The following is a 27,948-nucleotide window of genomic DNA, read 5'->3' on the forward strand; positions in this document are numbered from 1 at the left end:
TTGAGGGGTGGGGTGTGTGGCCCACAGTCTTCCACCCTAGTGAACCCAGAAAGAGACAGGAAAGGCCCAGAAGGGGGTGGAGGTAGCCACACTGATGTCTTTGTTCCCAGCTGGGTTAGTTTAGAAATAATCTCATCTGTTTGCAAAGCACCTGTGAGCTGCTCACTGTACTTCGGCCCACAGATAAGAAGCAGAGGTGTTTTCTGTCCTTCACAGCTAAGAAGCGGTCCTGGGAACAGCCAGGTGCCACCCTGCTATGTTCTGGGTGGACGTATCGCATGGACACACTGAAGGACACAGAGCTTTAGTTAAACTTAGCAGGGAGCTCTGGGGCACGCATGCTGCTGTGGATACGTTTGGGTCAAGATTCCCTTCGGCTAGCAGTGCCCGTGGTGGTTCTGTTACGACATCTGTGATGATCTCTTTCTCATTGTCTATTCTAGCGTGTTTGCTAAAGGAGCTGGTATTCGAGTGTCTTTTATTCCTCGCAGAAGGCATCTTTGAGAGTCTCCCATGTTCTTGTATGCAACAGTAATTTTTTTAACCATGTGTGCGTGTGTATGTGTCAGGGTTGTTCTGAGGCCAGAAGACGGCATCAGATGCCCTGGAACTGGAGTTGTGGCAGTTGTGAGCACCCCAACATGGATACTGGGAACTGAACTCTGGCCCACTGCAAGGGCAACAAGCAGTCTTAACCACTGAGCCATCATTCCAGCACCCACCGCTTTTGACAATCACTGTACAGGTCAGTCATGGCGGGACAGGAACACCTGGGTGATGGTGGATCCCCTTTTGAGTGGGCACTGAACCTAAACGACACAAGAGAAATCAGGAATGTCTGTATAGTGATACCCAAGAGAGAGCACGCCTCATGCTCCCCACCCCAGTTCCCTTGAAGGGATTCCCAAATGCTCCAACAGATGTGGTTCTTGCTAAGCACAGAGTGTTTCCAGTGATGTTCCTAAGGCACCACCAGCATCCTATTCTCAGGGTGGTAGATCTGGCAAGAATTGGGCTTTGTCCCAGAACAGCTGGGGGACAGGTTAGCCGTATTTAAAACCAAAGCATTTGTCTCAACACCACAAACCTAGTCCAGTGAAACATTGTGAATTCAGTCTGTTTGTTGGCCTCAAGAGGTCGAACATAGACTAGCATTTTACCGACCCGTTTCCATGGCAAAGGACACAAGACTTGACCACAAGAAAGAGTGGCTTCCCAGATGTGAATTAGTTAAGCTACACCCTAAGAAGAAATGATATTTCAAAATCGTTAGATTAAAAGTGTTTTGTGTCAAAGTTAGGATTTTAAAAAATATAAAAGTTGCTCTCCTTTTCCCAATGGCTACAAACTGCCAATATCTCCTCAACAGAAAGGTGGGGCTTCATCTGTTCCTCCTCCTTCTTTGCTGGGATTTTTGTCTGGTTTCATTTTGTGCACACTCCCAGACATTCTGAGTGCATGTGTGTAACTATGCCACCATGTCTGGCAAATGCTCATACAGGCCACACTAAGTAGACTTAGTGAGTATTAAGGAAGGAGAAGGGGGAGGGGGACTCGAAATTGGGAGGGGAAAGTTGGGGAGTGGGGAGAAAGGAAATGAAAGAGGAGAGAACATGGCATCAGTTTGGTCTAAATGCATGTCAGTATATGCATATTAAAATACTTAATAAAATCTTTCAAAAAAGGAAAAAATTTACAAAAGTTAAGCCCACTGGCATAAATAAAAATGCAGTTCCAGAACAGTTTTAAAATGTCACCCTGGAACCCCACTACATCCTGTAAACAGGCGAACCCCAGGGAGGCCTGCGGGGTAGTGGGTAAATGGAAGCCTGCCTACTGCCACCTGGGTGACCTTCACAGTGTCCGTGGCAGCATGCGGGCCAGGTTCTGACTTGGCACAATGATGGAACATGGGCAGAGGCTCTGAAGAGCTAACACAACCAAGCCCTGTTGCCAGAGCAAACGGGGCGTAGGGAAAGTAGCCTAATCTGGCATCTTTTAGCTTTGGCAGCCCTCAGATACCCTCCTCTTTCCCCAGGTCTGCCGTAGCTAGGCAGTCAGCTTAGAGACTGAGCCTGTGGTCACTGCAGACTGGCCAGCATTCAACTCAAGGCCCTTGATTCCAGTCTCTGGTGTGCAGGGGAGGGAGCAGAGCTAAGAGCTCAGGCTGAGGGCGGAATGAAGGCTGGCTCAAGCCTTGGGATCATTTCTCATGGTCCAGAAGAAGGCAGGATGAGGGGCAGATACGCCATTGAGTGGTCACTGTACAACAGGAGAGAGAGGCATCACTCTAGGAGTGCGGGCAGCACTGGGACAGCACAGGCAACCGTGTGGCTTTCTGTGCACTGTGACATCATCAGGCACCACTTCCTCTGAATGCGTGCTGAGCAACTTCTGGGCCCGGCCAAATGTGACTGTGGTCAGGCCCAGCTACTCACTGGCATGCTCTTGTCTCTGATCCGCTGACTGGCAATTTCAGCAACACTTCCTATAGATAACCCCACCCCATGTCCTTCCCGTTGTCTCTTATGAGAAGGGATTCTGGGAAAGATCCTGGTCAGTAGCACCTCTGACGCTGAATTAAAGCCTTAACATAGCTGGTGAATTTCAACTGTGCTGGCCGGGACAGAGTAGCTGACCTGGGGTGTAGGGTGTCTGAACCCCAACCTCGCAACCCAGTACCACTAGGAGAAGTCTGAAGCAAGAATCAATATTTACATTTTGATGATTATTTATTTAGAGATTGCTTTGATAGCAGGGTCACGATACATACAGTGATTTCTGGCTTGCCTGACCCTGGCTGCAGCATCTGGAACACAGCAGCTGACTAACTCTTGCTTGGTGGAGACCTGATGACTCCCATTGGCCTCTCTAGATCTGGCCTTTGCCCCTTCCTCCTTTCTCTCTGTCCTGAGACTTCCTCCCTCAGCAACTTGCTCTTGACCTTCTGGCTGAGTTGGCCAATAGGAGGCACCCACAATCAGGGATTATCGAGAGGATGAAGTATTGATACCAGACCCTCGAACTCTTCTACCATCCCGGGCTACACTTCTCTCCCGAAGGCCACAGTCTCTCTCCATCCTTAGCCCCGGCTCTTAGGTGCACTGTTTCTCTTCTCCCTATGCCCCGGGCCCTAAGGAAAAAAGCTTCCCACTGATACTTGGTTGCTCTTTACCTGGTTCACTCAATCCTGTCCACTCCTCTATAAAGAGCCCTTTCAAAAACTCATTCCGCGGACCGGCTCCAGTCTCTTGGCAGATGTGGCAGTCCCTTGTTGGACTGACCACCAGGAATGACCACTGAACCATTCAGAGTCCCGTGGCCCATTTTAGGAGGTAATCTAGGTGCCTGTGTGCACACCTTTCTTCCCTGACTCTAGGCTGCATTCCTAAACCGCTCAGAGATGGCTTTGGGTTCTGCAGTTGTCTGATTTGTTTTGCTGCCCACATTAGTGACTAGGTGGTGGCGTGTGTGGTGATTTAGCTAAGGTGCTTTCAGGTAACAAGAGGTCTTTTATCCATACTCACCCAGTCCCATCTACAGATAAGTCAAGGAGCCAAGGGAGACCTCTCCGGAGAGAATGGTGGTGTTTCATCTGGTACACACCAATCTGAGGGGAGAGCTATACACCAGGGAGAGCTATGGTTCCTGGAATATGAGAGGTCTTTCTTGCTATCTCCAAGTTCCAGGCTGTGTCCTGAAGGTCAAGGGCAGGTCATGGTCATCCTCAGAGGTCTTTCTTGTTATCCCCAGGTTTTGTTATGCCCATGTGTTCTGAAGATCAAGGGCAGATCATGGTTGCCCTTGCCTCCAGGAATTTGTTAAAATAGATTTAAACCATGCAAGGAAACACTTGTAAAGGCTGAACTCACAGTCAAGGGTTTTGGTAGTGGAGTTTGAGCCTCTGCCTCACTTCATGAGAGAGCTATTGCTCAGGAATGCCTTTATTTGGGTTGTCTCTTTCCTCAGCTGTCTTCACATCTGGGGTTCTACAAGAGAATTTGGAAATCAAAACCAAGTGAAAGGACACCGTCTTCCATGTCAAGCAAGAACCACCCCAAAGGAGAGCATCTCTTTGTTACAAGATGTATGGTCACAGCCTGTGCCCCAACAAGCCAGGATTAGATTCCCATTCTCAAGAAGCCAATCAAAAAAGCCAAATTAATAGTTTAAAAGCAGAATGCAGTTTATTCAATGCGGCCACACTGGGAAGGTGGTAAAGAGATGCTCTGTCCCACTGACAATGCCCCCCCGCAGTCTATCTTCCAGATCCTGGCGTGAGGTTTAGGTTTAAGCAGAGGAGCAGAATCATGGGTATCTAAGATGTTCCATCAGACCTTCCCACAGCTGACCCATCCTTGTTTTGGCTTCACACTCCTGCAGGGTTCGCTGACAAGTTGCAAATCTCTTCAGGAGAAGAAAATTCCTTTCTGACCAGCCCAGGGTTTGCCTGTCTGTTTTCAGCATGAGATTACCAGGGATAGTCTCATTCCTGGGGGTTCATTGTTTCTATAGTCTGGTGGCCAAAGGGAAGGACACCAGTGTTTCCTTATAATATATCCAGTGCTTACAGGCCTGACAGAATTGCAGCCTCCATTGTACAGTGATGGTGCTCAAAGCAATGAGACAGGAACTGAGCATCTGGGGAACATGGTCCAGAGGACAGGTGGAAAGGACAGGTTGTTCAGAAGGTGTCCCCAGAGAAACAGTCAGAGACTAGACTTCTGTTCTAAGAGCGGTGTAAGGCTCATGAAACAGAGACTTGCCAAGTCCCACTTCACAGCTGAGACAACAGGGTCCTGTCCTACACACTAGCACTCCTCTCTCTATTCCTGAAGGTTTCTTCTCTCTCTCTCCTGCAGGTCTCCTCTCTCTATCCCTGCAGTTCTCTCTGTCCCTGCAGGTCTCCTCTCTCTATCTCTGCAGTTTTTCTCTCTCTATTCCTGCAGGTCTTAGTCTGTTGACCCCAAGTGGGTGGGATTTAGGAATATTCTCCTTGCACGAAGCTGCCTCCAGGTGCCCTGCACACAGAGTGAGCATGCTGGGTGGCAATCCCGGCATTACACCTTAGGCCTATCTGTCTTATAGCCCCGTAGCCCTTAAGCTTGTTAGTTTACATCACAGCTCTAACGTACTGCGTCTTCCTACCCAGGGCAGCCCTTGTGCTTCCTACAGTCCATCAGCTCTAGGCATCAGGGGTCCTTGTGTCTTCTGATGCCCGTGTCCTACATTAGCTTGCCCGTTCACACACATTCCCATGGGAAAATAATGTGCTTGATTCTCTCCCACTGCTACAGTTTGGATCTTGAATGTCCTGCCAAAGGTCCAAGGAAGTGTTAAAGGCTCGGCGTCCAATCTTTGGGGCTCTTGGGAAGTATCAGGGTCTTTAGGAGGTAGGACCTAACGCAAGCAAGTGCCGCATTGAGGGTGTGCCCATGAAGGCGATGTTGGGACTCTGACCTCCTTCTGTTTCTCTCTGTTACCCACTATCATGAGGTCACCTCGGTGGCATGTTCCTGCTGTGATACACTTCGTCACTACAGACTCAGAGCTACAGGGCCAAGTGGTCATGGACTGTCGACCTCGGGAGCTGACAGACCCAAGAAAGTCCATCTCAGGGGAGGAGGGAGTTTATTGGTTTCTATCTGGTGTGACTCGGGCAACGTCACCCATTTATCTTTTCTGTAGTGGTAATCAGGATCTCTGGGAGAGGAGGGACTTGTGAGTCTGATCTCCCCATCCCTCCACAAGGAAATGTCAATAGGTTGACTATTGCAAGGGCCTCATACAGAATCACAGCCGCTCTGTTTCAAAGGCGATGGTCTTGTCCCGCTCAGAGAGAACTAGCCATGCCACCCTTGTGAGCTGTTTGTCTCAGGTATTTTCCACACAGGCCGGAGACCGGCATAACTGTGAACTTATGAAGACTTTCTAGCTCTTAGGGTACCAAGAGTCCCACAGGACACATGATCCTCCACAAATAAACACACAATTACCAATAATTAAGTGTTGGGGACTGTGGACCCGCAGACCCTGAATTTCCTGTAAACAGCTTGTTTTCCTGTGCTTGCAGCCACTCTGAGCACGAGACAGGGGAATTAGTCTGGTGGGTTTGCTGCTGAAAATCCCAAGAACTAGGGCGTGGCCATTTGTCAGGGAAGGCACTATATAAGCTGCCATGGAACACAATAAACAGGGCATTCTTATTTCAAGGATGATCTGTGTCCCTGTCTCTGTGTGTGTATGTGTTTCAATCTCTAGCCCCTTGCCCAGCTCGCGAACTGTCCTGTAGTGCAGGCGCCACAGGACCGTAGTACCTGTAGTGCGGGTGCCACAGGACCGTAGTACCCGTAGTGCGCGCGAACCGTAGCTTGTAAAGCGCAGAGCTAGAATTGCTTTACAATCAAGAGTGCTAATAAGAGAAAATTCACTAGCAGGGCTCACATCTGGCTTATTCTACATGTAATTTGGACTTTTTATACCAAGAATTACTGTAGAAAGTGGTCAGAATTTAGAGTCAGAGCTCATAAACTAGGTATATGAAGCATTGTCTTAGCTTGTTTGTGTAACTATAATTAATGTCTGATATTAGATAATTTACAAGGAAAATAATTTTCTTGTCATAGTTGTGCAAACAAGGGAGCTCAAAATGAAACATCTGCTGTCTCGTAAAATTTGTCCTTTGCTTCGAAGATGGTGCCTTTTGCTTGGTTCTCCCATGGCAGAGTGTAGTGACATTTTGTTTGTAATCTAACAAATAAAGCTTGCTTGAAGATCAGAGTGTAGAGCTAAGCCTCTAGTTAGCAATAGAGGCCAGGCAGTGCTGGCACACATCTTTAATCCAGCACTTGGGAGGCAGAGGCTGACAGATCAAGGCCACCCTGGGCTCCACGAGATTGAATCTGTCTAAAAGAGAAACAGAGCTCACACAAAGGTGATCCCAGCACTTGGACTCACACGCCCTTAACTCTAGTAGTAGGGCCGGCCAAGGACTCAGCTTTCCAGAGCCATGAACGTTAGATTGTCAGAAAGTGTCTTGCTCGCTAGCATCTCTACCCTCCGTGTTGTTGTGCCGCATCACAGGGGCCACGTTCTGTTGAGCGTCTCAGCAATTCTTGTCTCTGGTTTTCCGTATCTCAAGCTTATTTTTGATGCTCTCTTTCCTCCGCGAGTACTTAGTCAACTAACCTATGGATTTGAATGGGGCTGAATCACCTGAGGGCAGCTGGTAGTTACCTCACTGGTGAGTTAACAGCTACAAGGGGATGTCTTCTGAAGAGGCCTTGATCCGGGGGGTGTAGAATGTCATGAGTTCAAGGTGTCTGTAGCTTCTTTGGCCTTCTCAGTGCTATCAAGAGCCACGGTGAGACTTGATTCTCCTGCTGCAGCAGCTCTGTCTGCAGGAGGTTCTCATCCTGGGCTGTGGCCAGTTCCAGCTCAGCTTGGACATCTTCTGACCTCATCTTGGAGACATTGAAATTACACTGCAGCTCCTCTGCCAAGTCCCTTTGCTAGGTGACCACCTTCTGCTTCTGAAAGTTCTCTGGTCCTTCATCCAGGCTTTCTTGCTCCTATGCTGCTCAGCACAGGTGTCATGGGTCCTCCTTCCACAGCCTTCTGGTCGTCAGTCTCAACCCACGTGCATTCTTCTTCAGCTGAGCCCAATTTCGTAGGACATGGCTGTGGAAGTAACTGAAAGATTTGGTCTCCCAAGGCAGCCCTTTGCACTTGTCCAAGGCCTCACTCGTCTCCATGGGCAGTTTCTGCAGCTTCGACATCACCTGCTCACTGGTCTCCATGGGCAGTTTCTGCAGCTTCGACACGACCTGCTTAGGTTCCAGTTCCAGCATCTCAAGCTCATCATGAAGCACTTCCAGACCACAATCCATCACTGAGGGCAGCCATAGGATCTCAAATAGAAACTGAAGCAGAGCCCATAAGGATGGATGATGCAGACTGGCTTGCTCGCTTGCCTGAAGATCAAACACACAAAATATCACTACAGCAGAGATGATGGAAAGGGATAATTCTGTCTTTGCCTGGCAGAAGACATGGGTGTATTAGCAATCCAAAGACTCTTCCTAGGACACTAGTCCCTTTCTTGAGGATCATCATAGTTTCTCATAGTTTCTCATAGTGGCCCATCTCTCAATACCATCAAAATGGGAGTTAGCTTCAACATGAATTTAGGGATCACGATTATTCAAATTATGGCTGCTACTATATATTGAATCGTGTCTTTCCTAACCCCCAAATTGTTGAAATCCTGACTCCGCCCCCAACTGCCTCAAAAACTGTTAGATCTAACAGGATCTAACCAGAGTTTGGTCTTTACAGAAGTAATCAAATTAAGACAGCATTATTAGGATAAGCCCTGGCCCACGGAGATGCTCGCCCTGATAAAGAGGGAGAGCATTTGGATTTAAGAGAGTGATATACTCAGTGCAGACGTGTGAACACGAAGCAGAGATCACACAGGCATGTCAAAGACTACAGGTGAAATAACAGAAGCTGGATGAATGGCTTTGGGCAGATGTGCCCATGAGCCCCATGGGTGCACTGGACAGATGTGCCCGTGAGCCCCATGGGTGCGAGGAGCTAACCTCGCCCACGGCTCTGGGCTTCTCCATCTCCAGGAGACCAGGGCGCCTGCTGCAGGAGCCACAAAGGAGCTGCAGCCCTGCTCCCAGTTTCCTCTTGCCACCCTTGACGTCTTCCTCTTCCTGCCTCGCGGTTTCAGGGGTGGAGGAACCAGTTGCAGAGCGCACCTGCTTTTCCTAGAAATCAGACTTTACTAGTCAGATATTTCGTTTTGAGCTTCCCTGTATCTACAACTGTGAAATTATTGTCCTTATAAATTATGCTGTAACAGGCATCGATTATGGCTACATGAACATTTGCACCTGCAGTTCCTCCTGCCAGGGACATTGCCACACCCCACACTCCTCATGCCTGCTCTTTCACCCAGGGGCCCAGACAAAGTATCTGCTCTCAAAGCCTATGGCTAGCTCTTCCATAGTTTTGGTCCTCAGTCAGACTCCCCAAACTTTCTCAGATTCCAGTAGATATGTAGATGTCATTCTTCCTAAAATGTTCTCATAATGATCTAAAATATTCTGATTCATCAAGCATTAGCTCGAGACAAAAGTTTTAATGCACAAAGAAAAAATATTTCTAAAACTGGTTTAAATAATCATGAAAACTAAGTAGGCAACTTCCCAAAGAAATGAGAATTATTTTATGGCATGTTCAAACCCTGGGAAAGGAAAGCCATTGTAACATGGTGGGTCTTCACCCGCATGAACGTGGGAATGATCCACAGGTTTTTCCAAGGGTCAGATCTCGTGATTGCCTCTTAAATGTTCTCGTGGGATCTTCCCTTCATATATGCTTCCGTGTGATTCTGGTATGCAGCCAGGATGGAGGACACTCAAAAGTTCACGGCAACGTCTGTCTTCAGGAGTCCTTGGACTCTGAAAGCCCCAGGCCAGGGCTAGCCCTGTGCACTCTGGGAGGTTGTATACAGGGTGTAGATGGGTTGGGCATAAAGCCTGTGTTCACGAGCACTGCTGTCTCTCAGATCTGGGGATTATAACAACCCTCCTTGCTTCGTGTACCCAGAACACAGTAGAGCAGCACCAACACTGCTACTCACACTCCCAGGATATGGTTGGTATCTTCTGTACCCAGTGCCCAGCACAGTCACAAGGACAGAACTGGTGTGTGGTACCTGTTTGCAGAATTGTAGAATCCATACTGCATTGATTGAGTTATTTGGCTAATACGGGGCCACCTTGCTTGGAGCATGGGGTCAGGTCTACTGCTGGCTCCAACAACAGCAAAAGACCATGTAGTATTTGCCATCCCTGGCTACTTGGAGCACCCGATCCCGAGGAGTTGAAAGTAAGATATACAGAAGGAAGAGAAAAGTAAAAGCCCGGAGGCACAAGGTAGATAGGTTAATTTAAGAAAAGCTGGCAAGGGCCAGGCGATGGTGGCGCACACCTTTAATCCCAGCACTCGGGAGGCAGAGGCAGGCGGATCTCTGAGAGTTCGAGACCAGCCTGGTCTACAGAGCTAGTTCCAGGACAGGCTCCAAAGCCACAGAGAAACCCTGTCTCGAAAAACCAAAAAAANAAAAAAAAAAAAAAAAAAAAAAAAAAAAAAAAAAAAAAAAAAAAAAAAAGAAAAGAAAAGAAAAAGCTGGCAAGAAACAAGCGAAACTAAGGCCAGGCATTTATAACTAAGAAAAGAATGAGCCTCCGTGTGTGATTTATTTGGGAGCTAGGTAGTGGATCCCTCAAAAAGCCAAAAAAGTAAAACATCACATGACACCTGACTGAGGGCTCCCCAGTAATTCTAGCAGGAAGTAAGTCTGCCTCATAATTCTAGCAGGAAGTCTGCCTCGTGCACCTCCTAGAATCCATCCTGGATCCTTCTTGTAGGAAGACACTCAGGGAGGGCCTAAGAAGTAGCCTTGTAGTCAGAGGACTGGCTGTGCACATGAGCTCATGTGAGTTTCTCAACAAGAACCATCATGGGGCTCTCCCCCACCCACCCAGACCCCTTCATCACCTCTAACAGCCAGGAAGTGAGCATCATAAAGGATTTCTATGACTCCACAGGCAGTAGCCGGGTGGGGGAAGGAACACCGATGGTGGAGTCAAGCTTGGCCGTCACTCCTGACGGGGCATGAATTCACGTGTGAGCCTAGACCTTCCCTGCTCTCTGCCTCAGTTTCTCACTGTAAGATGATCACCCTTTTCTTGTTCTGTGAACCTACACCCTCTCTGAGAAAGAAAAGTGAGCGTGGAGGAGACCAAGGAAGTATGGTAAATAATGCTTTGTTGGATGCCAAGGTGAGGGACCCACATACAGAGACATGCTCATTAGTGTCTCCAATATTCGGTTGCTGAATGTCCCCATGGGTGGCAGCTGACATCCAAGAGAGACGCTCTGTGGGCGTGTGCAACAGAGGATTTTATTGGCATTAACAGGAGGTCACATCGTGTCTGGGGCGTCACAAGGCATGAGGGTGAGCAGAGTATCTTCTCTCACTGTCTCGGCACTACAGAAGTTGTACCTGTAAGGAAACACAGTGTTTGGTACTGGTGTGCTCTGTTAGCCTTGTGAAAGCATTAAGTACCAGTGTACACGGATGCGCAGCTCAGAAGCCAGGGAGAGGCTGCGACCATCTGGATTTCCAGTATAAAGCCCACCCAGCCCAGGGCAGGGCTCGCTGTTGCTCTGAAGTGAACCCATTGCTGGTCCAGTCATACACAGACTGTGGCCCACTAAGGCAGCACCCTCCCTTCTCCCGTTTTAACAGACGCTGATGGTCACAGTGACTGACTTAGAGGCAGTCAGTAATGCTTTCCTCAAAGCTCTCAAGGCTCAGCTAAAGGCCATGGCATCTATGAGAGACTGGATTCTCAGTGGCAGGCAAATACATCAAAAGGTTTACATGTGTAAACTACACTACCCGTGGGTGAGGAGGTCTTCTGATTAGCCCTGCCTACAGGAGAAGAAACTGAGTCACAGAAGGCTCTGTGTAAGGTAAAGGTCCAAGATACAATTCCAAGTCTACCCTATGCTGTTGGCCATATTTTCTGTTGTAGTATTGCCCATCCAAATCTCCCTTGACCTGTCTTCCAGGGCTAGGACCAGAGAGTCCGACTTTCTCCTTGTCCCTACATCTCTTCCACTTGCCAGTGATAACTGTTACCTGATGAAATCTTCATTTGTAGAAGAGGGCTCCCTCTCACGTTATTGAGACTCGGGTGGTAATTATGCAACATCTCACGACAATAAGTGGGAAAAGGTTTCTAATATGAAACTAACACAGACACGAGCGGCTGTTTCTGTGGTTATTGAAGAGCCAAGGGCTGACACCGAGTGAGCTCTGACGCTCTGTCCCAACTGTTTTCGTTTGCTTTGCTTTTCCACAGTAGCCACTGGCAAGGTGTGCACGCACCCCTGAGGAGCCCGTTATCCATGCTCCTGTAAGCAACCCCAATGAAACCGCTTGTCTCTGTTGGCCTCCTCCAACTTTCTCTTCTGAGTGTGTCTGTCTTAGACGTTTTAGCCTGGAAGCTCCACATTTAAGTTCCAGCAGTCTGGTCTCTGTTTGCCGGCCCCTCACAGTTCATGCTGCTCCTGACTCCCCTTCCCCCATCCCCCCAGCATTCTGTGGTCTCTGTCCTCCCCATGGGTCATGTGACCTGCCATGTGCACCCAGTCTTGTTTTTCTCTACAGTTAAAGTGTAAAAACTTCCTTCTTTCCCCCCCTGTTTTCCAGGACAGGTACCCATGGACTCCTTGTCAATGGCACATTTACCACATTTACAATGGGTCCCGAATGGGATGGGGGTAGGGAGAGCAGGATGGGCTCTGTTTCTCTTTTTGTCTCCTATCATTGGAAGAAGTCCAGCCAGCAGGCCCTACGTAGCACTTGGAATCTCACTGAGATGACTACATCAGATTACATGGGAGAGGGAACCCAGAAGAGGTTGAGTCGCAATATTGATTGCTCTTTAACTTATAATTATCATTAGTGTTATTTAGTAAAAGCGTTCCTGGAAAATCCTCCTATTAGTAGAATCTCTGAATAATTTACTAGTTGAATTTTTTTATTCAACTAGTTTGTGGCAATAGGAGTGGGTTTTGACTTTCCTATATTTAACCACTGGTGTCAGATTGCTTGAGAGATTCTTAGGCCAGTAAGATGGTTCAGCAGGTAGTGGCCCTGGAAGCCTGCTGGCCTGAGTTGACCCCCAGAACTCACACAGCATAAATGAGTCCAGCAAGCTGTCCTCTGGGTTTGTGCGCACCATGACACATGCTCACACATACCTACCCGAATAAATGAATGAATGAAAACTTTAAGGGAAATTCTCCTCCTAGAGAGGAAGTGGGCAAAATATCTGTGCTCAGTCACTGGAGGGCCCATGACAGTGATGGGCTCAGGACCACAGGGCCACAGGAGTTGCTTCAACTCGACCTGTTAGGTTTCTAGGAAGTGAACATCTATCTTCAGAAACCTTCAGGATCCCAGTGACATTCTAATATGCCTTTAGCCACGCGGTGGTGGGATCTGGGCCTTGGAATACTTAACAGACCTATAGGCAGTGGCTTACAATGGAGACTCTGAGGTGAGAGGTAAGGCTCTCCACTGGCCAGCCTGGGTCTCCTCTCTCTGCTGTAGTCCCACTGAGAACATGCTGAGTACGGGCGGTCACCTGACCAGTCTGATGTCTCTGCCTTCTCACCTTAGGGGAACAGGGGTGACTTCAGAAGTAGAAGTTCACCCAAGTTTGTGACCCATGGGCCAACCACAGGCCAACACTTCTTTCCCACCAGAAGAAGTGGTATTTCCAAAAGTCTGAGTTTGCTGGCCCCATTTAACTACCAATCCCCAAGAACACCAGGATCTGACACTTCTCACAAAGCCTCAAAAGGTCTGCCGGCTGCCTTAGGCTGGAGCTCTCTTCTGCCTCCCTAGGGCATCCTATCATCTCCATCCCAGCTCCCTCTCTTCCCCTGAAGGCCCTGTGCCTACTCAGGGAGAGATGAAGCTGTGGTGAGGATGGGATTCCTCAAGAATGGTCCCATCCGTGTTTTCTCCATCCCCTTTCAAGTGATTTCTTTTCTATCTGTCCCAGGGAGGGAATTCCCACACAGAGATCCTCTGCACACATCCCCGGACGACTCAGCCAGGGAAGATACGTACTCCGTTCGTTCCGCTCCCTTTTGTACAGTGATCTTGGCCGCGCCCACTTTGGGGAAGCTTGGGTTTATCATGTGATTATTCCAAAGAAACTTGACTTTCTCAATTGTTCCCACATCAAGCTTGGCATCAAACTCACTGGAATGTATAGCTCCTGGCTTCATAACACCCCTTGAAATAAAGAAGTTATAAATATTCACGTTTATGGAAGCACACAGGGATGACCACAAGGAACCATGACCCGCCACTCTTATCTGACTTTTAATAATGAATCTTTTTCCAAATGCATCCTCAGTCAAAGATGGAGGAATGAAAAATTGGAATAAGCTGGCAACCTCAATCTACTATTTAGAATTGTTTTTCAAATTCAAATTTCTCTCTTTTTTTGTAGGAAATGATTAAATTCTCTTAAATTATTTTAGTTTTTTTCTAGAAGAATCATCTATATTGTAGGTTATCATCTTAACATGTGTTATCTGGAACAATAGTAGATTTTTAAAGTATAATGTTAAGAAATGATTAGATGTTTTGTTTGTTGTTTTTTGAGACAGGATTTCTCTATGTAACAGCCTTGGCTGTCCTGGAATTCTCTCTGTAGACCAGGCTGGCCTTGAACTCACAGAGGTCCTCCTGCTTCTGCCTCTCAAGTGCTGGAAAGAAATGGTTAGGTATAAATTAAAAGTAATTGGAAGCATAAAATTATTTTCTGTACATAAAGTAGTTTCAAACCCACTGATGTCTAGAGATGAAAATGTCTAGCACTCTGCACACCGTAACGGGGATTACCTGAAGATATCATACTGTTGAGTGTTGCCCTTGCTTCCAAACAGAGCCACTTTGGCCTCCCCAGTGACTGTTCTTCCAGACAGTGTCAAGGAGACCCGGTACCTCCAACCTGGGCAAAGCAAGGGAGTGGTCACCTCATGGACACAGAAAACAGTTGAGCCCAGATATCACCCACATTCTTCTATGGCAGCACAGAGTATGAGACATCGTATTTGCTAATCCACACCTTAAATGAGCACCCAGTGGTGGTCCCCCTAGACCTAATTACGGTTACATTCATGATAAATAATATTAACTGTGCACTTCCTCAAGTTCACTAGCCAGGTTGTGGGTTTTAAACTGCCACACAGAGCCGATGGCTTTTGGATCCAACAGGGCCGAGCGAGCCCTTTGCTGGAGAAAGTTCTGCTCCAGAGTGGTGGTGCTGTGTGTTATGGCAAGAAGAGGAGCCAGGGGTACAGGCTACCCACGGGAGGATGGCTTAGTGCAGAGTACCTCCAGGCTAGGGCTGTCCTATCTCTGCATCTCTAGGACCCTGGTGCTCAGGTAGCTGTCATATGAACTCATACCTAGAGTGCTGTTCCAGGGCTTATGAGCATGCACAAATATGTACACACAGACATAACACATACACACCCAGAGGCATAGAACACGCAAACACATAAATAAACATATATAGTCCATCCATATACACACATATGTGCATATGTTCATTCAATGTACACACATAAACACACAAATTCACTCAGTTATCTATACGTATATACACAAGTGCATACACACCCCTGTCTAAGTCCCACATGCTTTTACAGTCCCAGAGATGTTACCCCTTCTCGTTATCTTTTCAGGGTCAAGTTTCCCATCCGTTAATTCCAGCAGCAGCCCACCTAACCCAGTTCTACCTAAAACTCATAAATTTCAAAACATTGGCTTGATCATTCTTTTATCCCTGTACCTAGCAACCCATATCTGTGACCCATAAATAAGTGTTGATGGGGTAATAAATGATCCCTTTGTTATAGTTAAAATAGAGACAAGCCTTCCAAATATTACTACATTAGTATGGGTTGATAAATCAGTCTTCTGCTAAAAAATTATAGGCATGTGTATTTACAGTGTTATGAAGGCCCTGAATCTTCATGAAGCCATCTGCCCATCTATTGCTTTGTCAAACTAGAAACATGCATTAAAGTATGTAAATTATACCTCAATATACCTGCCTTTCAGAAACTACACAAGACATATTGTTTTTATATAGACACATAGTTTCTGTTTTTACTGAGTGATGCCTCATGGTATCACAAATGTAAAAACTGTCACACATGGACCAAACATGTCTAATCTGGACCTAGCATCTGAGTGCAATCAGTGAGGTTATGGAAGAAGTCATCCCTCCCTCAACCAGTCACTCTACAACAGAGAGGAACCAGGGGCACATGAGTAGAGAAGGGGAGGTGCCCAGACTGGGGCTAGCAAAGAACTAGTACCAAGAATGTCTGCTAAATGAATACAAGTGTGTGTGTGTGTGTGTGTGTGTGTGTGTTAGAGAGACAGAAACAGAGACAGAGACACAGAGACAGGATGATGGGGAGAGACATAGAAAAAGAGAGCAGAGAGGATGGAGAGGCAGAGAGAGAAGAGGCAGAGATAGAGATAGAGAGGCAGAGAGAGAGAGAGAGAGGGAGAGAGAGAGAGAGAGAGAGAGAGAGAGAGAGAGAGAGAGAGAGAGAGAGAGAGAGAGAGAGAGAGAGAGAGNAGAGAGAGAGAGAGAGAGAGAGAGAGAGAGAGAGAGAGGCAGAGAGAGAGGCAGAGAGAGAGGCAGAGAGAGAGAGAGAGAGTCCTAAAAAGGAACAGAACGATGAACTGGAGAGGGGTAAAAATTCCAGCTGTCCCCATAGGTATACAAACTTCCTCAACCCCACAAATCACACTTTGACTTCTGGTTGTTCCACAGAATGGAAACAAATAAAAGTAATTCAGATGCTCTCTTCTCCTCAGAGGAACCAAACAGGAGAGGCTCAGGGCAAACATGCCTTTCTCTAAGAACATGCAGAATATTTTCAGGTTAGTGGCAAGCTTTTCCTTATAACAGGCATGTCACATTCTTGGCCTGAGTGAGTAGTCAACTTACGTGCAAAATTCTTGGCGTCGCCTGTGTTCAGGAAGAACTTCTGCGGCTCCTCACTTGTCCTGTTGGCAAACTGATCAGCATAGTGGCCCATCTGTGGGCAGCCTTCATATGGGCAGGGGAAGCACTTGTCCTAGAGAAGAGAGCAGGGGGCTGAGAAGCAGATTGGAGAGAGCTGTTGCTCCATTCCCTACAGCCCAGTTCCCCCATTTGTGATGGGAGGAGAATTGGAGCCCATTGTCTCTGAGTTCCCTCCATCTCAGCAGAACTCCTAACCCTGATGTGCAGTGTGTTAGAATGGTCAGGGACTTTTAAATGGCACTGCTGTCTTGGGCCCGGCTTCCATCAGTTGTATTTCCCAGCGCTAGGATATGCCGGTGGCGTCAGCTCTCCATGTTGACTGTAGCACTTACCAGTAGTTTTCCTTTTCTTTCTTTTAGACAGAATCTTATGCATCCCTGGCTATTCTCTCTCTTTGTCTCTCTGTCCCTGTCTCTGTCTCTGTCTCTGTCTCTCTCTGTCTCTCTCTCTCTCTCTCCACACACACACACACACACACACACACACACACACACACTTTTGATACTTCCAGCCAAAGTTGTTGGGACTCTTCCCCTCCTTCACTCCTAAGGAGTATGCATTCTGAGGGACAAGGCAGACGTTCATCGAGAGGAACTGTGGATCCTCACATAATAGAACGTCAGTGTGTGCTGCCCACCACTCATGGCTGAGTAATAGCTTACAGACTCAAAATCTCTGTAGGAAGTGCAGGGGTATGCAGTGAACCCATCGGGGTTGAGGATGCTCTCCAAGTAGTACTTGTAGCTTCTCAGGTGGTTACAAGCCACGAAGTCCCGGGTTCCTGAGGAATACGCAGAGGGTCAGTACAGGCAATTGGAGGCAGTCTGTGACCACATCTGTGCCTCTCTCTCCCAGGTCCAGAGTGAGCCTGCATCTACAGAACTTAAGTTCATAATTTATTCACAAAATAAGCAATAAAACAATGAGGCTTTGGGTGTTGGGGGCAATGTTCCGGTTACTTCACTGGCACTGTCCCCAGACCCTCCCCTTCCCTAGCAGGCAGATGTCCTAGTATCCCCGTGTGAAAGTATCCACAGGTGACCGGCAGAGCACAGCTATCACAGGGGAGAGTGGTAACGAAACGCAGTTCAGCTGGTGCTCAACACTGCCCCTCCAGCCTCTGCATCCAGGAGTAACACAACCAGATACAGCACATCCTCCCATGTGTGGCACAAGCACCAGGACGTTGCCGTGATGCTCTTATGCAAATGAAGGTCAAAGTAGATTTCAGAGGCTTCAGCTGAGGGTCGTTCTTGTCCCGTCTCATTCCTACAGCATTCTCCCAGGTCCTTACCCAAGACGCTTGACAAATCGCCCAGCATATCCAGACCTGGCCTGGACTTTATTGTCCTTTGCTGGCGGAGCTGCCAAAGCCCAAACATGGGTCCCTAGTATTTGCATTAAGGACATCCGAGCTGTTTGGACTGAACTGAGCAGAAATGACACTTGTAAGATTCTATCATCCCACTAAGGATTTTAACTCGGATGATGGCCGAGACTGACTGCTGGATTCTCGGTATCATCAGGCGGTATTGGAACTGTTAACTGAAGGATGCCCTTTATCCCCAGGTCTGCTCACCAACGGTAAGCGGGCAGTCCCATTCTAGCCTTCCTCATGTGATTGCTCCTCATTCCTGCTCAATAGAAGTGAGCAATGACTTGTACTGTAAAGATAGCTTTGCCATGCATGCGTCTGGGTTACCCTTACCCTAGTTACCGAACTGAAGCTAGCTACCTACGATTGAACCATAGTATTGATTCCCAGGGCACATTTGCAGGAAAATTCTCTTGAGATACCCATTAGGTCATGCTTGTCACTTCCCCTTCTCTATGCGGTGGTTGCCGGCTGACAGCTGGGGTTAGGGCTTTGAGACCGAGGGCTGTGATTCCTTGTTGCTGAGGCAAATACATCCATGACCGTGTTTTGAGGAAATACAGAATCAGTAGGTCTGAGAGTTATGTAGTTACTTTTTCAGAAATAATATGCAGAAAAGAAAATCATATATTTTTAAAAGGAAGTACATTTTTATGACTAAGATTTGCTCTGGGGCTGGGGAGATTGCTCAGTCAGTGAAATGCTTGCCTTGCAGGTGTGAGGTCTGAAGTTTGACCCTCAGAACCCAAGTGGAGAAAATCTAAACATGGCAGAGCATGCTTTCCGCAGCGCGGGCAAGGTGGAGACACCTCTCTAGGCCAACGAGGGACCCTGTGTCATTTTAAAAGGTGCTTATTGTCTGAGGAGTGGCACACGAAGCTCCCCACTGGTCTCCACACGCACCAGGCGGGATATCTGTCATAGCAAGTACTGAGTACCCAAAGAAGCCTGGCCCTCCTGGCCTGGCCCCCGCGACCTTACCTGACCAGATGCCGTCTAGATCCACAATCTGCGACAGGGCATTCTTCTTGCACCCGGGCATGCTCTGTCCCCCGTTGGGGAAGAAGTCCATGTGGCCCATCATTTGATTTGTTCCAAAACCTAAAATATTTGTAACAACAACGAGATGGGGTTTGGCTTGCACAGCGCTCTCAGGGTTAAAACACCAACATTCTTTTTTTTTTTTTTTTTTTGGTTTCTATAAACATATAATTTATCTTAAGGCTTTTTTATTTTCTGGTTAATATTAACCGGTTTGTCTTATAATCTAGAGTCTGGAAATGTTTAAAATTTCCAGTCCTATTTGTTTTTTTTTTCTTTCTTTATTTATTAAATATTTCAGTCTCTTCCCCACCTCCGCCTCCCCTTTCCCTCCCCCTCCCCCAATCCATTCCCCCTCCCTCGTCAGCCCCAAGAGCAATCAGGGCTCTCCGTCCCGTGGGAAGTCCGAGGAAAACCCTCCTCCGTCCAGGTCTCGTAAGGCGAGCATCCTAACTGCCTAGGCTCCCACAAAGCCACTACGTGCAGTAGGATCAAAGACCCATTGCCATTGTTCTTGATGTCTCAGTAGTCCTCATTGTCCGCTATGTTCAGTGAGACCGGTTTTAACCCAGGCTTTTTCAGACCCAGGTCAGCTGGCCTTGGTGAGTTCCCGATAGAGCATCTCCATTGTCTCAGTGAAACACCAACATTCTTATCCACAGCTAGAGACTGGGACAGCAGGGGGCTCACCCAAGAATGGGATCAAGGGAGCGGCATCTGTGTGGATTACATCAACAAAGCTGGCATCGGAGGGGTCGAGCCGGACCTCTTCAGGAGTCCCTTCAAAATTTGCTTCTACGGGATCCAGCCCTAAAAGAGATGGCCCAGCAGTGTCAAACAGCCGGTCCATGAAGGACCGAGGTGTATGGCTGTACAGGCTGGGCAACATGCAATTGAATGGGTACCACACTTGTAGTCATATGGTGTCATTGCCTGTCTATAGAACATGGGGCGTGGCGTCCTGGGCCACTCATTTAAAGGGGGCTTTGTGGCAGGAGAGGAGGGCACGTGAGAAAAGAACTCAGATTGTGTTTGAGCAAGGATTTCTTTTGACGTCAGACTCTTCCACGCATCTGTTATATTTAATATTCGCATTTTCCTGCCTTTTATTTTTGTGAAGAAAAGAGAGTGCTGGGCCTGTGTGGGCTGCTGGTTCCTAATCTCTATTAAGCTGCTGCTTGGAGAACTCGTGTATGACTTTGAGAAAGTCATTCAAGGTTTCTGTGTCTCAGTTTCCCTAGTTTACAAATTGAAGGCAAACACTTTATCAGCTTAAATAGCTGTTGATTAAGTAATTTAATATATAATGCGTGGCACAGGGACTGGCCAGAGCTCATATCACCTGTGTGTCCCTGGGCAAGCTGCTTGCTTCCCTGATGGAGCTTCGTTTTTTTTTTTTTTTTTTTTTTTAGTATTTACGGTAATCAGGTACTTAACCTGTGTTCTCTTTGATAATGGCATTAACATTCTCATGTAGATATGTTCCATTGCTCCTGCTATGATGCAAAGGCTTTGCTGTGTTTGAAGGCTGCTTTGATGGTGTCGGTTAAAGGGTTTTTTTTAGTGGTTTCTGCAGTTGTGATCCTTTAACCAGCAGAAAAAGAGGGCAGCAATTTCCAGGTTCCATTCTCCCCTGACTTCAAAGAGAAGGAGGAAGAAATGGGTAGTGCAGTCCCTGTTCAAGGGTACTTTCTCTGTCCATACTAGCTATATTCTGCATTTTCCCGAATGCGCAAAGCTGCCGCATGAACCACATCAAGGGAAAGATTGCACCTGGAGAGGAGCAGCAGGGGCCACGGCAGAAGCATCACAGAGAAACACAGCTACTATCTTCCTCGCCAACAGCGATGGCCCACATGTTAATTAGAAGTACCCTAAAATCTCCTGTCAGGGTGTCCCCAGCTCTGCCACAGCCAAGGGGTTCAGACAGCTCTAAACTGAACTATGGGCTTATTACCATTCGGAGGTGTGGGAATGTGACCTGGGACCTTACCAGTAATCCTGCCTAGGCCTGTAGTCTGACTTCCTGCTTCCCCGGCCACATGGGCGCCTAGGCTGTGGCCGATGAGGTGGACTTTGGAAGGCGAGTAGCTGTAGTTTGTCTAGAGAGGAGAGATCACATGTCCAGGACGTGCTGGTTAGCATGACAATTCTGCTGGGAACTTTCCCTGCTTCCTGGGGCCTCAGCATTGAGTGCTAACTCCTGACAAGGACCTCAGGACTTTCTCAAAGTGGCCCTTCCTAGACTTTTCTCCAGCTAAAACTCCCTGTGGCCTCTAAGAGTGTCCCACTCTGTCACCCCTGGGCTTGGTTTACACCACACTGTAGCCCATTTCCTGTCTTCCTGCCCAGCTATCATCTAAAGATCCTGTCTCCAGCAATCCGGATGCCTCTTTCTTGGGAGGCTTCCCAAATGCCACCCCACCCCCACATACAAGGTGGATTAACCATGCTCACATGCCTGTATAAAGCCTGCATACCTGCTCTCCCTCTCCAGAACCCTCTAACACAGAGGTTCCCAACCTTCCTAATGCTGTGATGCTTTAATACAGTTCCTCACATTGTTGTGACCCCATCCATAAAATTATTTTCATTGCTACTTCATAACTATAATTTTGTTACTGATATGAATCATAATATAAATATCCATGTTTTCTGATGGTCTTATGTGACCCCCGTGAAAGGGTCATTTGACCTCCAAAGGGGTCATGACCCACAGGTGGAGAGCCACTGCGCTAAGAGATCACACTCTGTGGTCATTGCAAGTCTTCCCTATATGTAGCTCCTTGAAGGCCTAGGACTTAGGGATCTCCTTTATCTCCTCCTGCATGCTATTGCCCATCTGCTCTAGAAACACGGGATCATCACGGTGTTCACATGCAATGTTCTGTGATATCTCCCAACAGGCCTCTACACTGCTTTCTGTGCAACCCCATGGGTTCTGATTTCTGCAGGGGCGCAGAAGCAGTTGGTTCTTTCTAGACCTGTTATGTAGAAGAGATAAAATAGTGGGACCTTGACCTGATACAGAAACTGACCATAAAGAATTCCTGAATTAACATACAGAATGAGAGACTTAAAATATTAGTGAAGATCAAAGATCAGCACAGGAAGAAACAACTGAAATGACCATGGCAGGAAAAATTTCAGTGGGACCCATGGTTATAGGGACCCGTGCTTATCCGCCGCACGTCCCGCCTCCTGGCTCTGTTTGGCTTTCCTTGGCGGTGTCTGGCTTTGCTTTGCACAGATTCACCTTGTATGGTGGGCAGCTCCTGGAGCCAGACGGTCTGAGCCCCCGAGACAAAATCATCTACTCACCTGCTCTGTGTTTTGGCAAGCTAGTTACCCTCTCTGTGCCTCAGTTTCCTTAACTGTAAATCCAAGGGGACAGTAAAATCCCATCACTATGTGTTAGCTGTAAATCCAAGAGGATGATAAAACCCCATCGCTAAGTGCTCGCTGGTAAGTTTTTCTCTCACGCATGTGTCACTAAGGTGGTGCCCACTTCGTGTCTAACTTCACCTTTGCTCCCATCCCTGCAGCCCACTCACCGCAAGGACGTCAAGCATGTGAGCCACCTGGGCACCCACTACTCGCACGTTGCTGGCAGCTTGCGTGTAGGTGGTCTGAGAGCCTCCCTTCCAGTCCACACAGATGCAGTTCAGCTCCTCCACTTGGAACAGGTTCTAGGGTTGGGGAGACACAGTGTTGACATAGGGTATGGGAAATCCATCTGGACAGGGATCAGAAGTGTTCCTTATGTCTTAGGGTGCTGAGATGGACTAGACTCTGTCCAGGGGTTCCTGCAACCCACAAGGGCAAATACTAGAAGCAGAGAAAAATCCATACCCTAAAGATGAAGGAAAAGCCAGCCCCTTTGATTTCTTCAGCTAAATCTGACAAGGTGGATCAATTATACCATTAGAGGAATCGGGTGTGATGGGAAAAGACCCCAGTGTAGTGTCTGGTAATTATGAGCTATGTGACCTTGCGGTTCTGTTTGTGAGGGGTCCTTTAGGCGACATGCCAGACCACTGGGCATTTCTTGAGCTATAAAGAGGGAGGGAGGTGTCACTGTCCACAGTCAAGTGGCATAACATTTCCTGGAGGGAACACGCACGCAGGGATATAAAAACAGAAGAGCGCCACTGTGAGAGAGATTGAGGAGTTAGGACGGGAGAGACTTCCCGGGTGCTCAGCCGGGTTGTGCATAGCTGAGGTCTCTTCTAACCTTTTCAGGACAGTGCCAACACACATGGCATCTCCAGTTTCAGACAGCTGCGTCCCTTGGAACCTCCCTTGCCAAAGCAACCCTGAGAAATCCCTCCAGACGAGAAAGTTTGGTGCTGAAAACCGAACTAACAGGATGCTCATTAAGAGTCAGGCTGAGGTGGTGCACACCTTTGATCCCAGCCCTTGGGAGGCGGAGACAGGTGGAGCTCTGTGAGTTCAAGGCCAGCCTGATCTACAGAACGACCTCCAGGACGCGCTCCAAAGCTCCCGAGAAATCCTGTCTTGGAGCCCCCTGCTATCCACCCTCCCAAAGCCATCCTGTTGATCTTAGTCTGTTGTGCCCTAAATCGTCACAGCCACAAGCCTCTGACTTTTAGGAATGTGGGAAGATTTGGACAAAGCTCCACAACCCCTCATTTGCAGAAATACAAACTCTGCTGGTAAAACTGAGAGCAGGCGGTCCTGAACCAGGTCTGAACAGGAAGCTTGACAGTGGTGAGGGGTGAGTTCCCAGAGCAGATCCCTGCTTTTGGCTGCAGATGTGGGTTAGGAGCAGGAAGGGGAATTGCGGCTTGGTGAAGAGAAGCCTTTGAGTCGCTGCGAAGATCTCTTGTTGGCAAGCGCATGTATTGTGGCTGTGTACCGCGAGCCAACTCGGTGGGATGTGGCGGCATGGGTCAGTCGCCTACCTTGCACATGTCCAGCACCCAGTTTTCTTCTCCTTTGTCTATGAAGCCATGGATAATGAACCGAGTCTTCCTGACCGTTTGGAAGTTGGAGGCCTCAATGGTTGCCGGGTCAGAGGGCTGGAGAAGCTGTGGCAACAGAAAGGGTTTCGGCGTTTTGCCAACCTGTCCCTTAAGCCTGTCTCTTTTCCCCGTTCTTGCCTGGCCCAGTGTGTTGTCCTCTCAAGGCTGAGCACCAAGTCAGCTCTTCAGGATGCCCCTCCTGACTTCTCCACTCCCGATTCCCTGCCTCCTCTGGGTCTAGGGCAGGACTTACAGGGTTACCATTCCTATGGGCTTGTTGGACAGTGAACCCTGGGCCCACACCAGAGCTACAGAGAGAGCAGGAGGATCCAGCTTCTGTGAACCGTCGGCTCACCCAGAAGGTGGGTCATGGCCTGGGGAGCAGGAACAAAGATTAGGAGATGCCTCCCAGAGAAGTCTCACCTGGAAAGCGTTTGGGTTCTCATTGGTGTAGAGCAGGAAGCGGGTGTTGATCTTCTCAGGGCTCCAAGGGAGAAGTTTTAGGGGCCTGATGGCTGTCCCTGCCCAGGGCTGAGTGTCAGAAAAGCATCCAAGTTTGTCATAGCAAACCTCTTTTCCTGAGGAGAAAGAATGGGTAGACTCATGGGGAAGCTGGTGTGGCTGGGCTCCCGTGCTCTCTCCTTTCCAGCAGAGATCCCTGAGCCCTGAAGCTAACGGTTTGACTGAGACATCATCCCTTTTAGGACTGTCTTCCAAGGTCTCTAACTCTCTGTACACTGTCTGACTATGGGTCTCTATATTTGTACTGCAGGAGGAAGCTTCTCTGATGATGACTGTGCAAGGCACACTAACCCAGAAGCTATTTCAAATTGATAGCCCCTGACAAATGAAAATCTGGTTTCCTCCAAAGGAGTCTCCCTGGGGAACCAAACCCTCTTAGGGCAGGCCCCACACCCAGCAGTAGACAGCTGACACAAAATGAACTCAGCAGCATCTTTTGAGGTTTTTTGTCTCATAACGAATTTGTTTTAACCACATGAGTCCTTTGCATAGATGTTGTGGTGTCCAGTTTTGGATTTTTATGGGATTTCTGTGTGTGCGAACATGTATGTCTCTGCATCTATGTATAGGTTCTACACTTTTTATTTGGCTCTTTTTCTTGTTTGGTACTTTTGTCATATTCTTGTTTTTTTTATTTTTTAAATTATTATTCCTTAGATTCCTGCTTTCTTTTTCCTTCCTTCCTTCCTTTCTTTTTTTGAGATGGGGTTTTTTTTTTTGTAGCTTTGGAACCTGTCCCAAAACTCACTCTGTAGACCAGGGTGGCCTTGAACTCACAGAGATCTGCCTGCCTCTGCCTCCCGAGTGCTTAGGTTAAAGGCGTGCCACCAGCTCCAGGCTGCCTGTTTGTTTTCTAACAAGAGGAATAAAGGATGTGGAACCATATGGGAGGGGAGATGGGGGGTGAACTGGGAGGATCGTGGGGAGGGGGAACTGTTATCAGAATATATTGTATTTAAACAAATCTATTTTCGGTAAAATAAAAAAAATCTGAGGCATTCAAAGATCCCCTCCCAAGTTCTTCTAACATACTTGCAGATCACCCGCTGAGAAGTCCACATTAATTAAGCAAAAGTTCATTTGTCACTTCTAGATATTCTAAAATATTCCCTCAAAAATTCAGGCCATCAGCTCCTCCAGGCATAGGGATCTATCCCCCCTCCATTACCATCATCTCCAGGCAGAGGGAGCTATCCCCTCCATTACCCAGCTCATTCTCCCAGGCTGTGAGTTCCACCACCTTTCCTAGAAGCCCAGCAAAGTCTGGGGCTCCTGCAAGCTTCGTCTGGAGAAAAGCCCTGCTGAGAGCACGGGATCGATCCCAGGGGATCGCATAATCACTTCCCACAGGATTGTGTTGTCACTTACCTCGGACTGCTCCCAGGAGGAAAAGTGGGATTGTCCAGAGTATCAGCATCTACAACAAGGTCAACGATGTCAAACATATGCAGCCTGGATCCACAAGCAACATCTCTTGGGAATTCAGGGCTGTCGGCCTTACCTCTGCTTTTTAGCTGATGGAGGAGGGGTAGATGCAGAGGTAGCTTATGTGGTCCAAGGAGGCAGGTGCTGGCTCCCCTGGGACCCACCGGGACCTTTTTATACCCCAGCCTTATCGGTTGAACTCTAGTTCAAGCAAACAAGACAGTGATGAGAATAGAAGCTACGTGAGCTTTATGCTTTAATCTGTACCTTAAGTCTGCCCTTCAATCTGTTGTGTGTATTTACACACAGGGCTCGGATGGCGGGCAGATATTCCCACCAGCCTGGGAAGACAAAAGTGTCTGTAGCTTTGCACTACGCGTCTGTGTGAATCATTAGGAGCCAAGCAGGCTCTGTTGTTTTCAGTTTCATCACCAAGCATGCAAGAGCAGACAGGTGTCCTGAGATGAAGAGAGTATGAGTTCAAGGACCAAGTTCAAGTCCACCCTGCGTGACTTAGTGAGGGTCTGTCTCAAAATAAAATAAAATAAAATAAAATAGTTCCAGTTGTATCTCAAAGATGGAATATTTTCTTATCATGTGCAAGACCTTGGTTTCTATGTCTAGCATGACCCCTCCCCCACCCCACTGCACCCCAGTAAAGATAGCAGTAGACCTTACTAGCGAGGGGTAGTCTCTTATGTACAGTAGATGGGATACCCTTGACGATTGGAAAGTAAAGGGAAACTTCTGTTAAGAGAATTCCCTCCTTAAGTGCCCCTCCCCTTGAAGGCTAGAAACACCCAGCCTGGAAGACTCAAAGCCCCCCAACACCCTACCACAGTCTCCAGTCGCGTTAACCTGTTGTGCAATGAGCCAATCTGAAACACAGAGTTTAAGGCAGCTGTAATGGTTGTACTCATTGTAACTTGCACAGTGGGGGTTCAGGAGCCCCCAAACTCCACACCAGTAGTCCATAGCACGTCAGTGTTGTTCTCCCAGATCCTGGAAAGGTTGCACAGCTGCAAGACAGACCCGACCTTGACTCACCTTCAGGTCTGTGCGCCCATAGCAGCTGGCCAGTTCCCACGAGTCAGATAAGCCTCAAAGCAAGCGCGCGGAGGTCCCAGACTTGCTTTTAAGTTAAATATGTCAAATTCACCAAAATAGCCGAAGAACTGGGGTAAAGGCCAAAGAGCCCCCCTGTTAAGAAAACAGAAAGGGCACTCATTCCCCATAATAATAAAGAGTAGCAGCCAGTTTAGGGATGTACCCCATTTGGTAAAGTAATTGCCTACCACATATGGAACTCTGGCTTCTTCCCTTAGCCCCTGCCCCCCCAACAGGTAGTGTATGCCCAACCCCAGAGCTGGAGAGGTGGAGGCTCAGAAGTTCAAAGTGCTCCTTGATTTCCCAGCAAACTGAGGCCAGCCTGGGCTGCATGAGCCCTGGTCAAAAAACAAACCAGAAACAGCAGCTCTAGTCATTGTGGTTCAAGCACAGCTAAGGTGCCAAATGATCTCATTTAAGCCTGACGTAGCCACACCAAACAGGACTTATTGTTAGCCTCCCTTTACAGAAACCGAGGCACAAAGAAATAAACCACCCAGCTGTGAGGAAAGATGCAAACCCATTTATCATGTTGTTTTCCTCCTGTAATTTTGGGGTCAAATATAAGAAATGTTTGTCTAGACAAACGTCATTAAGTACTTACCGTAAAAGTCCTGAAGCACTTCCCATATAGTCTCTACCAAAATTTCCATGGTTTTAAACTCTTAAATTGGATTCAGTATCATTCTGTGCTCATTGTTATATAAACTAGAATGTAATCTTTGAATTACATTCTTCTCTGTGTGGACATATTTTTTCCCTGAAACAATCA

The 27,948-nt window shown here is 47.8% G+C and overlaps 1 protein-coding gene across 2 annotated transcripts; it reads right to left on the reverse strand.

Moving 5' to 3' along the window:
• Positions 1-10,966: 10,966 nt before the first annotated feature.
• Positions 10,967-27,013, reverse strand: LOC126505084 (inactive pancreatic lipase-related protein 1). Of its 2 annotated transcripts, XM_050147814.1 has the most exons (14): positions 26,928-27,013; positions 26,146-26,270; positions 26,013-26,061; positions 24,546-24,700; positions 24,063-24,188; positions 22,692-22,826; positions 21,131-21,239; positions 19,828-19,947; positions 19,078-19,197; positions 17,384-17,502; positions 16,644-16,773; positions 14,513-14,621; positions 13,730-13,897; positions 10,967-11,083 (listed from the first exon to the last, which is right to left on the reverse strand). In XM_050147814.1, the coding sequence occupies exons 3-14, from the start codon at positions 26,059-26,061 to the stop codon at positions 11,002-11,004; spliced, it is 1,422 nt and encodes a 473-aa protein (XP_050003771.1). In that variant the 5' UTR covers positions 26,146-26,270; positions 26,928-27,013; the 3' UTR covers positions 10,967-11,001. The 2 variants fall into 2 exon arrangements, with proteins under 2 accessions (XP_050003771.1, XP_050003779.1); XM_050147822.1 differs by lacking the exon at positions 26,928-27,013 and having other exon boundaries at positions 26,146-26,410.
• Between the last annotated feature and the right edge of the window lie 935 nt (positions 27,014-27,948).

Source organism: Alexandromys fortis, unplaced genomic scaffold (genome assembly GCF_014885135.2).
Source record: "Alexandromys fortis isolate MF-2015 unplaced genomic scaffold, M_Fortis_MF-2015_v1.1 scaffold_16, whole genome shotgun sequence".
NCBI lineage: Eukaryota > Metazoa > Chordata > Mammalia > Rodentia > Cricetidae > Alexandromys > Alexandromys fortis.